At 37.6% G+C, this 14,837-nt stretch overlaps 1 protein-coding gene across 2 annotated transcripts in view; it reads right to left on the bottom strand.

Moving 5' to 3' along the window:
• The window catches only part of LOC121428871 (serine O-succinyltransferase-like), a 37,428-nt gene extending 22,591 nt beyond the window's left edge, over positions 1-14,837 (bottom strand). The window contains exons 1-2 of one of the 2 annotated variants that reach the window (XM_041625740.1): positions 14,766-14,837; positions 874-1,302 (exon numbers count right to left, since the gene is read on the bottom strand). In XM_041625740.1, the coding sequence (XP_041481674.1) occupies positions 874-1,169 (296 nt within the window). In that variant the 5' untranslated portion in view covers positions 1,170-1,302; positions 14,766-14,837. Of the gene's footprint in view, positions 1-873; positions 1,303-14,403; positions 14,513-14,765 lie in introns of those variants that run through there. The other variant, XM_041625741.1, reaches the window with a different exon arrangement.

The following is a 14,837-nucleotide window of genomic DNA, read 5'->3' as shown; positions in this document are numbered from 1 at the left end:
CATGCAAATGGCCGATTGCAAAATGTTAAGCAATACATGTACCTTCAGGATATGAACTAGGCATCACAAAATGGGACCTTACCCTCTGTGTTTACCTGTCACAGTTTTGCCATGTCCTTCCCATGCTCCACCCCTGCCCCGCCCCTGTAACACCCCTCCAACACCCCTACCATCTGATACACAGTGCATCACAGAAAAAAAGGAAACCCTTTTAAGATATGAATATCACAATCATTGAATAATGTTACATTTAAGTAGTAAGGAGGAAATATTCGATTTTGATTTGAGACCAATTATATCAGTGCATCATTCCCAAATGGCATAAAACAATACATGGTGGTGAAGTGCAGTATGGTGATTTGTATAACAGTCAAACCCACTCTCATTTCAACATCAGTAAGAATTTTTTTCAAAGAATACAAACAAAAAGCTAATAAGGCATCCCTTTCTTACAGATGGGGGTGTTTCATAAATATTAAGTTATGACTTAGAGTTGCAATTTATGTGTACATGATATGTAACGCGCTATCTTAATGATTAGTTCTCAGTAGTGCGTGTCCTCTTGCCAAGATCTGACCTATTCGGTCATGCCTTTAGTATACCACACGCAACTACATGTAGGTATTTACCGGTAAGTGCGACTTGTCATACAATAGAAACACCCCCTGATAGCAGTATTATTGTTTTCTATGCAACTTGGTTTTGCCAATACTGAAATCTCAAAGTCTTCCTGCAAATGTGTGCATGAACTGTTCATCATATTAGGTAAGTGTGCAGAAACATTTTTCAAAACAAATTTCATTTACTGATTCTCGAGAAAAAATGCTGCGATTTAATGTTTGTTTATTACTAAATCACCCGCAACCTACTTACGTTTTTGACAGGCAGGGAAAGTCTGTTTCCAGTCCTTTGAATTTCAGGTCTAGTCCAAAATCCGGCAGTTCAAGTTGGTGCAGGACTGCCTTCTGCTGTTGGTCGGTGGACTTTGCTTTGCATAGTGTGGAGGCTCTTGTGAACTTTCTGTGTGGTAAATGCATGGAGTTTGAACATGAAGTCTTTCGCACCAGTCTCTGTTGATGGATGCAGAAGGGCTGGGCTGATGTCGCTTCGGATGCGAGTGCGGTCGAGAGGCATCTTTGCAGAATCGGGGCGAGCCGCCTACCAGACATTGTCACTCCTCTCTCTTGTCTCCTTTTCAATCCTGTTGAATTCGCAGGTTCTACGGTGGATGTGTTTACAGTGGAAGATAATCACAGGAAACAAGTCATCGTTCGACTGGTTCTCTTTATACAGACTTGAATCCTTGAGAAAACAGATAAAAACAAAATTATGAGCACATAAATCACGATTCACACCATTAAAATGGTCAGCACCACTGCAATCTGTCCCAAAAATGCTGCATCATAACTCAATAACCTGTATCGATCTAACTGTGATGTAATTTTCAAGACATTGTGATCAAATTTCCAAGACATCTACTATTTGTAGTTATTCTTACATTCTACTGATAGAAATGTAAACTGATAAGCAACGAAAACCAGAAAGCTATTAGTCTCCCAACCAGGCTCAGGTAATGTAATTGGTCAGAAATATACAGTCACAAACACCCGTGTCAGAATTTGAAAAACATAAATTTGTATGCCAGAGGAGACTACAACACACTCAATACTTTAATAACCAATGTTGTTGTTGTTATTTATTTGGGATTTAAAGGCACACATCATTAAGATGTGAATGATATTATAATCAAGGCTTTGAACAATCCTTTAGATATTGATATTGAGAGTGTCAAATGAGAGTCTGAGGTTGTAGACTATATTTGTATTGACATAACACACAATCCTCTACCAGACTAATCAAACAATAGCATGTGCAATGACACAGCACTTTGGAGTCATATCATGCAGCTGGCCCATGGCCAGAGCATTAGTTCAAATCGTGTTCCACAAAAATTGATTGATCATTCAGATCGCTTGGTTTTAGGAACATGAATTAATTTATCTTCTGAACTATCATGACTTCATAGAATATTTTCCCCCACTTCTGGAAGCCACTTTCTGCTTTTCAATTTTGATAAAAAGCATTTTTTCCTTTTGAATCAACTTCAAGTTGTTATTGCAATTAGCAATATTGCATATTCATTATAAATATTCAGGGGCTGCGGATCAGGTCCGAAAGAGGGGCGGGGACTGGGCTGACCATGCAAAAAATCACAATGTTTACGCTATTATAGTACACTGTAAGGAAAAAGAAGTGGGGCTGGTGTGGCTTCAGCCCCCCCCCCTTCCATGGCCCCTGATAATAACTTCTTTCATATAGAATTTCATTATTATATCCTGGGAAGAGTCTTATGAAAGGACCCATCAGATGTTTTCTCAGGAAAAGTCTGTTTATAAGCCAATCAAATTCAAGGAAAGTCAGTGGTTGGATCTGACAACTGTTAAACAACAAATGATGATAAAATATTATCCTGGATATCCTGCGCCCCTAAAATACATGTAAGTCTCAGCAATCGATCGTGCTGCTTATTTTTTGTTTGATCATGTGTATTACATAGGCCTACCAGAATATGGTACAGATTAGTGGCTGAATTCCTAATTTAATTTGCATGTTTATTCTGCACTTTATACCTTGGACTTTATAGTTATATATATTTTCATAATTAATTCATTTATAATATTGTTTAAGAAGTTTGGTGTTTTTTTCCAAAGTTAGACAGATCTTAACATTTTATGTACATGTATTATGTGTACAGTATATGTTTATAACCACTGGAAGTGGGGCAGAAGGCATATTGCCACAGTAATTCAGTTAACTATTTCTGCCCCTGGCATTTTAGTGGTTAATTTCAATTCCTATTGTGCACTCTTTAATATTTAAATTGTATGCACTCTTTATGTAACTTTCATTTTGCCAAATAAATAATAATAACAATAATAAAATACTCAATAAAATAAATCATATATATCAGTAACACGATTGATCACAACATTTAATGTTACGAGGGCATGGTGTCCCAACAGCACCAAGTACCGATTAAATCCTCTTTGCCTAATTGGGAGTGGGAACCATTGTTTAGGGTTATATGTTGTTGCTTCTTGTTGCCAAGCAACATTTCAAAAAAGAAGACAACCCTGGATTAGGATTTCCTTAGTCAGTGGGTACATGTATATAGCTGCCGACCCTACATTGGTATTTGTCAAACTTACAATATATTTAAATATAGGGCTAGGGTAAGGGCAGCAATGTGGTTTCATGTTAGGTTTAAGTTTAAACTTAGAAACTCTTTGTGGTGTCCTTAGCAAGTGTACATGAAAAAAAATTGTGATATCAAATCATTTTCTTATGTATTATATTGTTTTTTGCAATTTCTTATGTATTTCTTTGTTTTTTTTACCTTTTGTTTTTCATTGTTTTTTCAATGAAATTTGTTGGGGACTCTTCTGTGATCATAAAAAGCATAAAATGAATACATTGAGACTAAAAAAACTAAAAATAATCATTCATTTATGAATTTTGGTTGAAAACACAATTTGCATTGACTTTGTACACGAAATCACGTTTTTGAGCAATTTTCGGTCTGACATCCACTTACATAATGTTGCGTAATTTCGGAAAATTGGTCTCAAAAGTTGCGCAAGACTTGAAAGTAAAAAGTCAGTGAGCAACGCGGTCAAAAAATTTTGCACGGCGAAAATATCGCGCGATTCGTCGAGGGGGGGCCTCCGAGGCCCCCCCCCGCCTAGATAGGGTTAAGAAGGGTATGTTAAATCCATGGTTGAAATTGATCGTTCCATTAGTGTGAGGAATTTACAGTGGAGCAATTGTCGCAGGAGCTATTGTCATGGATCAGAACTTGCATCCCCTTGACCTCTGCGAAATAAAGTAGTGAGTACGCAAGCGACTTGGGGTTGCTGACCTAGCGGTTCAGATCGCACGCCTCGTTCGCTACTCAACCCTTTAACTTTTCTTGGACTATACATGTACATATATCCATGCTCATAACTTTGACAACTTACCCCCGAAAGTCTTGAGTCTTGAACAAGTTCACGTAAACCTACGGCCCCAATACTGGTGATGACACAAAATTTTCCTCCTGCGACATTTGCCCTGGTCTTGATATCTCAGAAGGCATAGGATTAGAGTTTGAATTATAATAGTGTTTTTGGTTCAGAATAATTTAGTTTTGGAGGTTAGGTTTTTTTGTTGGCTTAATGTGCAGATTTTCCGTCAGAGCAATCGTCCCCGGAGCAAATATCATGAAACCATTCAGCTGACCAAGTCGATCAGCTTTGCTTTCTAACTTCTCTATCCAATGTAGAGGATTACGTAATAAATGGTTCAAGAAGAAAATACATGTAATTTTGTCATTCTGTATGATCTATAGCCCTATCAACAAGTAAAGTATCTTTCTATCAGTTTAAATAAATGTCCACATGGAGACAAGTCTTCGTAAGTTTTACAAATTGTCAAGTATTCTTTTCATCTCTTTTGTTCTATCAGTAATTCCAATCTGAACGACAGAGAAAATCTTGCTGCTAAATAAAGGATATGATGTCATAATATGTAAAATACAATGGATTAATACTGCTTTTACTTTTAAGACATATAATTGCATCACATAGAATTGCCAAGGGACAACATAGCATCATTTAAGCTGGCAAAAAGTTAAATGTAGAAGAGACTATTAGTAATTGGAGTGTAATGTTCATGATGTCCTTATGAGTGATCTGCCTAAGTTGTGGAAAATACTATATAAAAATTTGGTTGTAACATTCTTGTAGAGTTAACTCTAACCAGTAATACTCTGCTGCATTGCAATTAAAATGAACCCTAAATTCAGAGAGTTTTTTAGTTGAACTTTATAAGAGTGCAAAACGTGTTTTTTTCTGCGAAATGACCATGACGCTCATTTGCATAACTCCTGTCCTAATGATTAGCGATATGGAATCCCATCAAAAATTAATGAGAGGTAGAATTTAGCTCTAGCTACAATAATCAATTAACAAGTTTATCTAAAACTGCAGAGTTCAGAAGTGATCTAAATATACCACTTAAAGCGGAAAAGTTGGTCCAAGTGTATTGTCCATGACGCTGGAATCGCCCACTTTTTAAAAATTACAATGTATGTATCAATCCTATGATGTGCATATGCCAGCTATCCCTCTTTTCTCCCCTCCCTTCTCGCTTTAATAAAAACCCTGTTACAGTAGGAATGCTCCTCTAGAAAGAAAAAGGAGGACTTAAAGCTGACAAAAAGAAATAGCCTAGGCCTCACTGCTGAACAGAGGGGCTTGAAAAAAGCCTTGAATCATTAACTGTGTATACTATAAGTACTATGCCAATACAAACAGCATAATAGGGGTTTGTTTTTTATGGTCCAGCAATAGACAGAGACGGAAGGTTATTTTATCCGATGAGAGCATGGTGTTAATTTTCAAATGACCGTGCCACCCCCCCCTGGATTTTTGGCTTTCAAGGGACTTAAACGAAACCGGAATTAAAATATGAGCTAGGATGTGCATGAACAAAGGCCAAGTCAACCCTTGAAAAACCAAGCAAGTCTAACACTGAACATTTTTATAAAAATCAGATTGAAAATAAGAATTTAGCTTTTACAATAATTTGATAGGTTAGGTTAATTTATTTGCAAAAAGACTATTACTATGTAGAAAACATTGCTTTGTTAATTAGTATTGAAACTAAGTTTTAATAGGGACTTGCCTTTTATACTTAAAGCATTGCTTTTCTTGGCAAGTCCCTCAGTCCAGTTGATTTATCTTACATTTGTTGTAAAATTTTATTGAACTGTCTATATTGTTATATATGTACTTTTACTTTGATTATATTTGTTTATTTTGTTGAACGGAAATTAACAAAATCTAACTACATGTACAAATGCTAAATCTACATACAGGTACTATGTAAAAATTTGATTATATGATTATCCATAAAATATATTATTATTTTTTGACTAGTTGTACACATGAAGGCCTACAACTACCTTGTATGGAATGTTTACAATACCTTCTGAAAGTCTTTATCACTGACCTAGATCAGGTTCAAAGACACACTGTCAAGGACACCACACAGCATATACATGTACCCCCCCCCCTGAAATTGATACTCTACTCCCAATGCATTGACTTTAGAATATTTGCCTTCACTGAGAGTAATAAAGATTATTATCAATGATCAAATAATAGCCTTTTCATATTGAGATGCCGATAAAAGCTTACGATGTTTGTACACAACAAACTGACATGAACGATAAAAGCTTACGATGTTTGTACACAACAAACTGTACATGAACGTACATGTACATGTAAATAGTTGGCAAGGTCATGTAGGCTAAATGTTTGTATGAGAAAATCTGTTCCACTTTTTTCTTGATCTACCAGATATCAGATCATATGATGATGATGACTCCTTAAAATGCTTGGATTCAAAGACTAAACTGATGGTGATAAATTTTTATTGAGAACTTTGTCGGCATTGTGGCAAATATCTAGGTGAATGTGATATTTAAAAATGTCAGCTAAGAATAGATAAGAGTGACATCTTAGGGTGCGAGTTGTAACTTTTTGTGGTATTATTGCTGAGCATGAAAATTACTCCTTCATGGGCTTCAAAGAGGAAAGATAATAGTACTCACTTTGCCAGTCCACCTCTTTTGAATAGCATGTTGTTGACATTTGATAACATCATGGACCTAACATACAGTAGGGGAAGGCAGGGTAAGTTGAGCATAGGGGCAAGTTGAGCCACCAGCCCCAGGCCAATAATGAATGAGTCAGACATTGTGGTGGTGTCATGTATTGATGACCCACTGCATAACCCCTAACCCCACCACATTGTTTTCAACTTTGAAACAATAAGTAGTTTTTTAGAGGTAAAAATATGAATTTCAGCCAAAAAAGTAAAAAAGAGTGTGAAATAGATAAGTGCTTTATGAACACACACGTCTTTAAATATAATATTAATAAAGACATGATAACAACATTATTAGTCCAGATATGGATCTTCATTTTTGTCATAGTCTTTTATATGATGGATGCATAATAAATGTGTGGATACAAAGTTATTGCACTAAGTTCGGACTGGGGTAAGTTGAGCCAAACAGCATGGGGCAAGTTGAGCCATGGTAAATCCTATGGTAATGTATCTTAAAAAAACAAACAAACCATAAAAATCGATTGAAATGCTGGCTGAAAGGAGCAAAGTTACGTGACTGCTCTTTTCCTTTTAAAGGATGTTAGTATTTATAGAGAATTAGCAAGTGAAAAGACTTTGAACAAAAAATTGACATGCTGGTTCTCCCCTCATACATTTTGTACATAGTTTTTGTGGCTCAACTAACCCCAGAAGGTGGCTCAAACTTACCCCATATATGGGGCAAGTTGAGCCATTTGACATCGTTTTTTTCAAAGGTCACGATGACTTTTAGTGTGGGGATAGAAAGTTATATATAGGTGGAAAATATTTCAGAAGAATTAAATTTCAAGGCAAGGTACTTGTTTCGACAAGATTATTAATCATATCAATTCTAACATGCAAAAAGCAAAAACTGTCACAACTTACCCCGCCTTCCCCTATGTATTTCTCATTTAACACCTTAGATTACTATTTCCTATGTTATAATATCCTTCCTTTAGATGTGTTTTTGAAAAAGTGTATACTTTTTAATAAACAGGGTTTTTCATTTTAAGTAATAATCTACAGTATCTATGAAAGATGAAATGTATTATTGTCAACCATTTTTATATGTACAATGTAATCCAACCTTGTAAAAAATACAATACGGTTGCAATAAAAGATTGAATTGAATTGAATTGGCAGCTCAAAGAGATTTTTGAGGGGGTCACTTCCATTGACAAGTGGATATCAAGCGTGTCAAGAAAACAGGTATAAAAGCTCTCTATTTCAAGATGCACAGAACTATATGGGAAAACTTGTTAAGAGTAAGGTTTCGTATCCAATACTTTGTTAAAGGGTGTGGTTCATTACCTGTTGAATCGGAGTCCGAGCCCACATATATGCAGGCTGGAGTATGGGATTGGAAAGCGTGAGGCAAAATCATTCAATCTCCGACAGGCTAAAAAGGGGTAGGGTTTTACACTTCTATAGGCCTTCTTGTTATTAAAGGTCAAGTCCACCCCAGAAAAAAGTTGATTTGAAAAAATAGAGAAAAATCAAACGAGCAGAACGCTGAAAATTTTATCAGAATCGGATGTAGAATTTTAAAGTTTCCCTTATTTTTCACAAAACAGTGATATGCACAACTCAGTGACATGCCGACGAGTCGGTCGATGATGTCCATCACTCACTATTTCTTTTATTTTCTATTGTTTGAATTATACAATATTTCATTTTTTACAGATTTGACAATAAGAACCAACTTGACTGAACCATTAACAATGCTAATTCCACATGTTCAGGAAGAAATTAATTGTTGTTTTACTTGACAATGAGGTGAAAATTAGAATATCATCAGTTTCCTCATTTGCATACCGACCAGGAAATATAACTGTTTTGTTAGATTAAGCAAAACTTTAAAATGTCATAACTTTCTTATTTCACATCCAATTCTGATGAAATTTTCAGTGTTATGCTTATTGGATTTTTTTCTTTTTATTCAAATCAACTTTTTGCTGGGGTGGACTTGTCCTTTAAGAGGTGTGTTTTCAGATCTTTGAAAATATGTGTTGAGGATGTGCCTTTTGAAACACCATGGACATGCATGATATCCACAGGTCACTGGAAGTGGCTCCAGTCCATTTCAGCAGTCACCATTCCAATTAATTACTTGATTACATAAGTGTGCATGCGTGCCTTAACAGTTTTATCTTTTCGCCACTCGCTCAATAAATTTTGTAATTCCTTGAAAAAGCCTCAAGGGCAATGTTATTTGCCACCATGATTCATGACAAGGTTAAGTTTTAATCTCTAGAGGTGCTTTGGCTCAGTGGATAAGTCTTCGGACTGTTAACCACAAGGTCCGGGGTTCAAATCCAATCACAGCAGTAGCTTCCTTTGGCAAGGCTTTTATCTACATTTGCCACCCTCGACCCAGGTGTAGTAAATGGGTACCCAGTAGGAAGGAATTCTTTGAATGCTCGATGCGCCTGATCAGGGTAGCCGTGCTAAAGCTGGGGTAATAGTATGCAGCACTTAGAAACATTTGTATTAAGTGCTATATAAAAAATTGCATATTATTACTAGGTATATCAACATTTCTCTTTGTTCACAATTGTCTTTCAAAGGGAAAGTTCACCCTGAAGAAAACTCTCTTGTAAAAATAGCAGAAAAAATAGTAAAAATATTGGTGAAGGTTTGAGGAAAATCCGCTAAAGAGTAAGAAAGTTATTAGAGTTCAAAGTTTTGGATTTGTGATTTTGTGACGTCATAAACGAGCAGCTGTCCCATGTGTTATGTAATATAAAATGCATAAATTTCAAATTTTGTATGGTTCCTGATGACTTAATTTTGTTTTCTTTTCATGATCGGGTGTGAAACGATTTATCTATTGATATACAAAAGTTACAGTGAAAACCATTTTCAATTTTCTGAGAAAATGACATTTCACTGATTTTTTACCATTCGCTATGTAGGAATGCTGCTCGCATATATGATGTCACAAATCAAATAATTGAAATTCTAATAACTTTTTAGTTATTTGACGAAATTTTCTCAAACCTTCGGCAATATTTTTCATTAATTTTTCTGCTATTTTTACAATAAACTTTTTGTCAGGGTGAACTTCCCCTTTAAAAAGCTTTAATTTAATTTTTTTTAAGGTTTTTCAACCTGTCATTGACATTTAGATCTCGTCAATTATGTTATCATTATCATAGATCTACACCCAGGCCTGGGGGCTCTGCTCTGCAACTGAGACCCCTACTAAGGTTAACATAAAAAAGTAGAATTTGGTCTGAGATGAAAAATAATTTCAGAATGTTTTTTTTTATTCAATTCTTAGACTTTAATAGTTTCTTACACTTACAATGTAGGCCTACATGTACATGTAAACTTAGTTGCAATTTTACTAGACTCATAAATAAGTCTATTTCTGTCAGGGATATGCTCCGATGAGACTTTGTCTGGTTCTGTGGTACCCCCTCCATCAATATTGATGGAGGAGGTACCGCAGAGCCAGATGAAGACTCAGCGTGGCATATCCTTGACACTGACAGAAATAGACTTTATCACTCTATTGTACCAACTTGCACACTTTGAAATAATTCTGGTGTTGTCATCATTGAGATGTCAGGGCAAGTGCCCTTCACACCTTCCAAAAATAAATCTCTTCACTATTAAACTGTTCAAACTCCTCACTCTGAACATCCTTCTTCTACCCAATTCTCAATCGGCCATTTTGTGATGAATTTTGAAAGAATTATGAGAGGTATCGCGACAGAACTTTTCGTTTTTTTGAGGTTCCAGTCTGTGCCTCGATGTCACGATACTGACACACGATAGACCTTCATCCATATAAATTATAATCGTGGTAAGTCAGCACATAACTTCAGTTTTCACAATTTTTTTTTCCAAGTTATTGTGACCACAATCTACCCTAGTCCTGTGAGTATGAGTAAATTTATGCAAGATGATTTGACTGAGCTTGAGGCCTGGGCTGAGAAGTGGCAGCTACGTTTTCACCCAGATAAATGTACTTTTTGAAGATTGGAAGAAGTAGGCCTGACTCTGAGTATCGTATTATGACCAAAGGTTCGCAATCGGTTGTTCAAAGTGAATGTGAGAGTGAGAGATTTAGGAGCTCAGGTAGACTCACGTCTTTCTTTCAAGGAGCACATTTCTAAAAAGTGGTGTCAAAGTCTAATAGACTGCTTTATAAGAAGAACTTTTGTACATTTGGATAAGACCTCTATATTAAGCTTTTGTTTAGGGGTATTATTCGCCCAATCTTAAAGTAGAGTATGGCCAGGATGCGTGGTCACCGTATAAGCTACATGTAGGTGAGCAGAGGCGGTTAGAGAGTGTCCAACGTAGAGCTACCAAATTGATCCCAGGTATTAAGCACCTATCATACTCTGAACATCTTCGCCTCCTGAAATTGCCATCGCTCAGTCACAGACATAAAAGAGGTGACATGATTGACGTGTACAAATATCTGCATCATGGTTACTATGATACAAGTTCTGAGCTTTTCTGTCTGAGACAGGGTGGTAAAACATGTGGTCATTCCTTAAAGCCAGAGAAAAGATATTCGCGTCTTGATGTGCTTTTTCTTTGCTAAGTGATAGATTTAAGAATAGACTGGATAGGAGCATGCCATTGGAAGAAGATTGCCTTTGATATGAAGTATGACTTTGAGTGATTTTCAATTCTTGTGTGTTTCCATGGAATTTTTTGCTGTATACGATACCCTAGACCAAAAGCTTCAGTCTCTGTATTTTGGTTGTTCCGCTGAACTACGTTGGCTCCACTCACCATACATAGACTGAAGAGTTAGGGGCCCGTGGGCTACAGACAACGTATTGTGAACTAGCATTACAGATCGCGATTTAAAACTGTTTTTTTGAGCGAAATTTCTAGTTTAATTATCAGGGAAATATAAGTAATTGCATACCTTGGACCAGAGTTATTGAAAAAAAAATCGACTGGATGATTGAGGAATCTGTCATCTAAGACATTTTCTCCTGACCTGACGGTTTTTCTTGCAAGTTGCCATCTTGAATGACGTCATTATCGTTAATGTCTCGATATATCGCGATTATAACTATTATCGTTTGTCTTCGTGTAGTGTATCGTATCGTATTATTGCCTTGGAGGTCTGCTGGTGGAATGCAATATCGATATCACATTCGTAAATTGTTGACGCCCTCTCCGTTCGTTTGTAAATATTTCATAGTTGGGCTGCCTTATTTGGATCGATTTAGCTGTGCTTTTCCCAACTAAACATCGGTAAAGTATAATTTTCATGCATTTTCATCTATATCGTTTAAAGTATTTTAAAATTGAATACTTACATATTTTTAATTTGTAGTTTACATATCCTTAGATTGTAACCTCGATGTGTTATATAACCCCAAACTTTGGACTCTGGTCGGACAAAAGTGCTGGTGTTATAACAAAGGCAGTGTATACAGCCACACGCGTGTGTCTTTACCATCCAGCCACACACGTGTGGTTATATCCAGAACACCTATCTGTGGATACCGCCACACGCCGCCAGTAATAACAGTAAAACACGTAAGTAGGTCTGACCGTCTACGGTATATCATGATAAAAATAACCTCATTTCTTCGTTAAATTCTTACATTCTAAACCCCTTTGATATCCTTAGATCGTTTCAATTTCATTCTCACCGTCTTCTCTCCTTGCTTTTCTTGTCTTGTTACAAACGGTCGTCTGTTTAACAGCAAATTCTCTTTTTCTACTTGTGTCGATTCTGGCTTCCTTCGCGGTGGCAGACCCATACAGCGTTAGCGCAGCGCAGTAGTAGACATACACAGTTTGGGTTTACTGTGTATGCATGTCTACTACTGCGCTGCGCTAACGCTGTATGGGTCTGCCACCGCGAAGGAAGCCAGAATCGACACAAGTAGAAAAAGAGAATTTGCTGTTAAACAGACGACCGTTTGTAACAAGACAAGAAAAGCAAGGAGAGAAGACGGTGAGAATGAAATTGAAACGATCTAAGGATATCAAAGGGGTTTAGAATGTAAGAATTTAATGAAGAAATGAGGTTATTTTGATCGTGATATAGACGGTCAGACCTACATACGTGTTTTACTGTTATTACTGGCGGCGTGTGGCGGTATCCACAGATAGGTGTTCTGGATATAACCACACGCGTGTGGCTGGATGGTAAAGACACACGCGTGTGGCCTATAACAAAGGCAGTGTATACAGCCACATGCGTGTGTCTTTACCATCCAGCCACACGCGTGTGGTTATATCCAGAACACCTATCTGTGGATACCGCCACACGCCGCCAGTAATAACGTATGTAGGTCTGACCGTCTATATCACGATCAAAATAACCTCATTTCTTCATTAAATTCTTACCCCTTTGATTTCTTTAAATCGTTTCAATTTCATTCTCACCGTCTCCTTTCCTTGCTTTTCTTGTCTTGTTACAAAAGGCCGCCTGTTAAATAGCAAATTTCCACACTTTTTCTACTTGTGTCGATTCTCTACTGACTCTAGGCTATGTGCGCGTACGTACGTGCGTACGTACGAAACCCAAACTGTGTATGTATACTACTGCGCTGCGCTAACGCTGTATGGGTCTGCCACCTGCACCGCGAAGGAAGCCAGAATCGACACAAGTAGAAAAAGAGAATTTGCTGTTAAACAGACGACCGTTTGTAACAAGACAAGAAAAGCAAGGAGAGAAGACGGTGAGAATGAAATTGAAACGATCTAAGGATATCAAAGGGGTTTAGAATGTAAGAATTTAATGAAGAAATGAAGTTATTTTGATCGTGATATAGACGGTCAGACCTACATACCTACGTGTTTTACTGTTATTACTGGCGGCGTGTGGCGGTATCCACAGATAGGTGTTCTGGATATAACCACACGCGTGTGGCTGGATGGTAAAGACACACGCGTGTGGCTGTATACACTGCTTATAACAAATGGGAGCCCACACGAACACTTTACCGTCGGTGAATGGGGATTACAGTAAAATGTCAGAAATTGTTGAATAGATCCCAAGAAACGACGATTATTCCTGTCTAACGATACCCCTGCCACCCCTCCCTGTCAAAATAAGTAGCACATCAAATTTTGTCTGAAGGAGAGCAACAATAGACATTCTACGTTAATCGATAAACAGGCTTTACCGACAACATGGTTGGACTCCCAAGTTGGAGTCCAAGTTGGAGTAGGCCCCTAAACTTAACTAAAAAGTAAAATGCACGGTGAGCTCCTTGGGCTCCCTGGGTTAGTATCTGGCTAGAACAGTAGAGGCGCAGGGCCAATATTGGAGACTGTCTCCAATGTGGGAGATTATCTCCTATATCAGAGACTTTTGTGAAGAATTTGGGTATCCAATTTCAGAGACAGTCTCCAGTTTTGGAGACCAATTTCCTTTGTTTACATTTGCGGCAAAAGGATTACCTTGGCGGCAAATAAAAATGTGATAAGCAGATTCCTCATGAAAAATTACCCCTTTTCACCGTCTACTTTAAAAATTCACCGTCTACTTTTGTTTTGACAAGGATTTTTGTTGTCAATCACACACAGAACAAATGGGCTTCTGACCTCAGTGAGACAAAATTTTGGGTGGAAAAAATCATGCTTTTGTTGGTGTTGTTTCTTTTGTCCTTTTGCAAAGCAAGTCTCCAATGTGGGAGATTGTCTCCCCTATTGGAGAGAGTCTCCCATATTGGCCGTGCGCCTCTACTGTAGAACTATGCATGGGGAACTAACCGAGGCGAAGTTAACCAGGAAAATCAAGGCCCAGGGCAGGCCTGGCCTAGTGCCCACGAAGCTCCACAGCTCAGCTTGGCGACGGAGCTGTAGCCCTGGCCCCTGGGGCTTGCTGGGTCCGTTGGATGGGTGCGGGGCGAAAGGGCATTTGCGCGGAGGCACTGCCACTGCCTTTGCTCTGCTTGCAAGGCTTGAGCCTTGGTGTCTTGGATCGATAAAACATTAGACATAGTCCCCTCCTTGCAAAGATAACTGTAACTTAGATTCAGATCTAGAGTCTAAATCAATACGGCCAAATTCAAAATTAACCTGAACTGACATTGATAAGAAAGTTAAAATCAAAGAGAGAAAAAGACTCTTACCGGTGATAGGCTAGACCTCCGACGGCAACAACTGTCCCTTTTTTGTGCAAAGCATATTGACAGATGTTTGTC

This window comes from Lytechinus variegatus, chromosome 15 (assembly GCF_018143015.1).
Source record: "Lytechinus variegatus isolate NC3 chromosome 15, Lvar_3.0, whole genome shotgun sequence".
Classification (NCBI taxonomy): domain Eukaryota; kingdom Metazoa; phylum Echinodermata; class Echinoidea; order Temnopleuroida; family Toxopneustidae; genus Lytechinus; species Lytechinus variegatus.
This window is presented reverse-complemented; position numbering and strand designations above follow the sequence as displayed.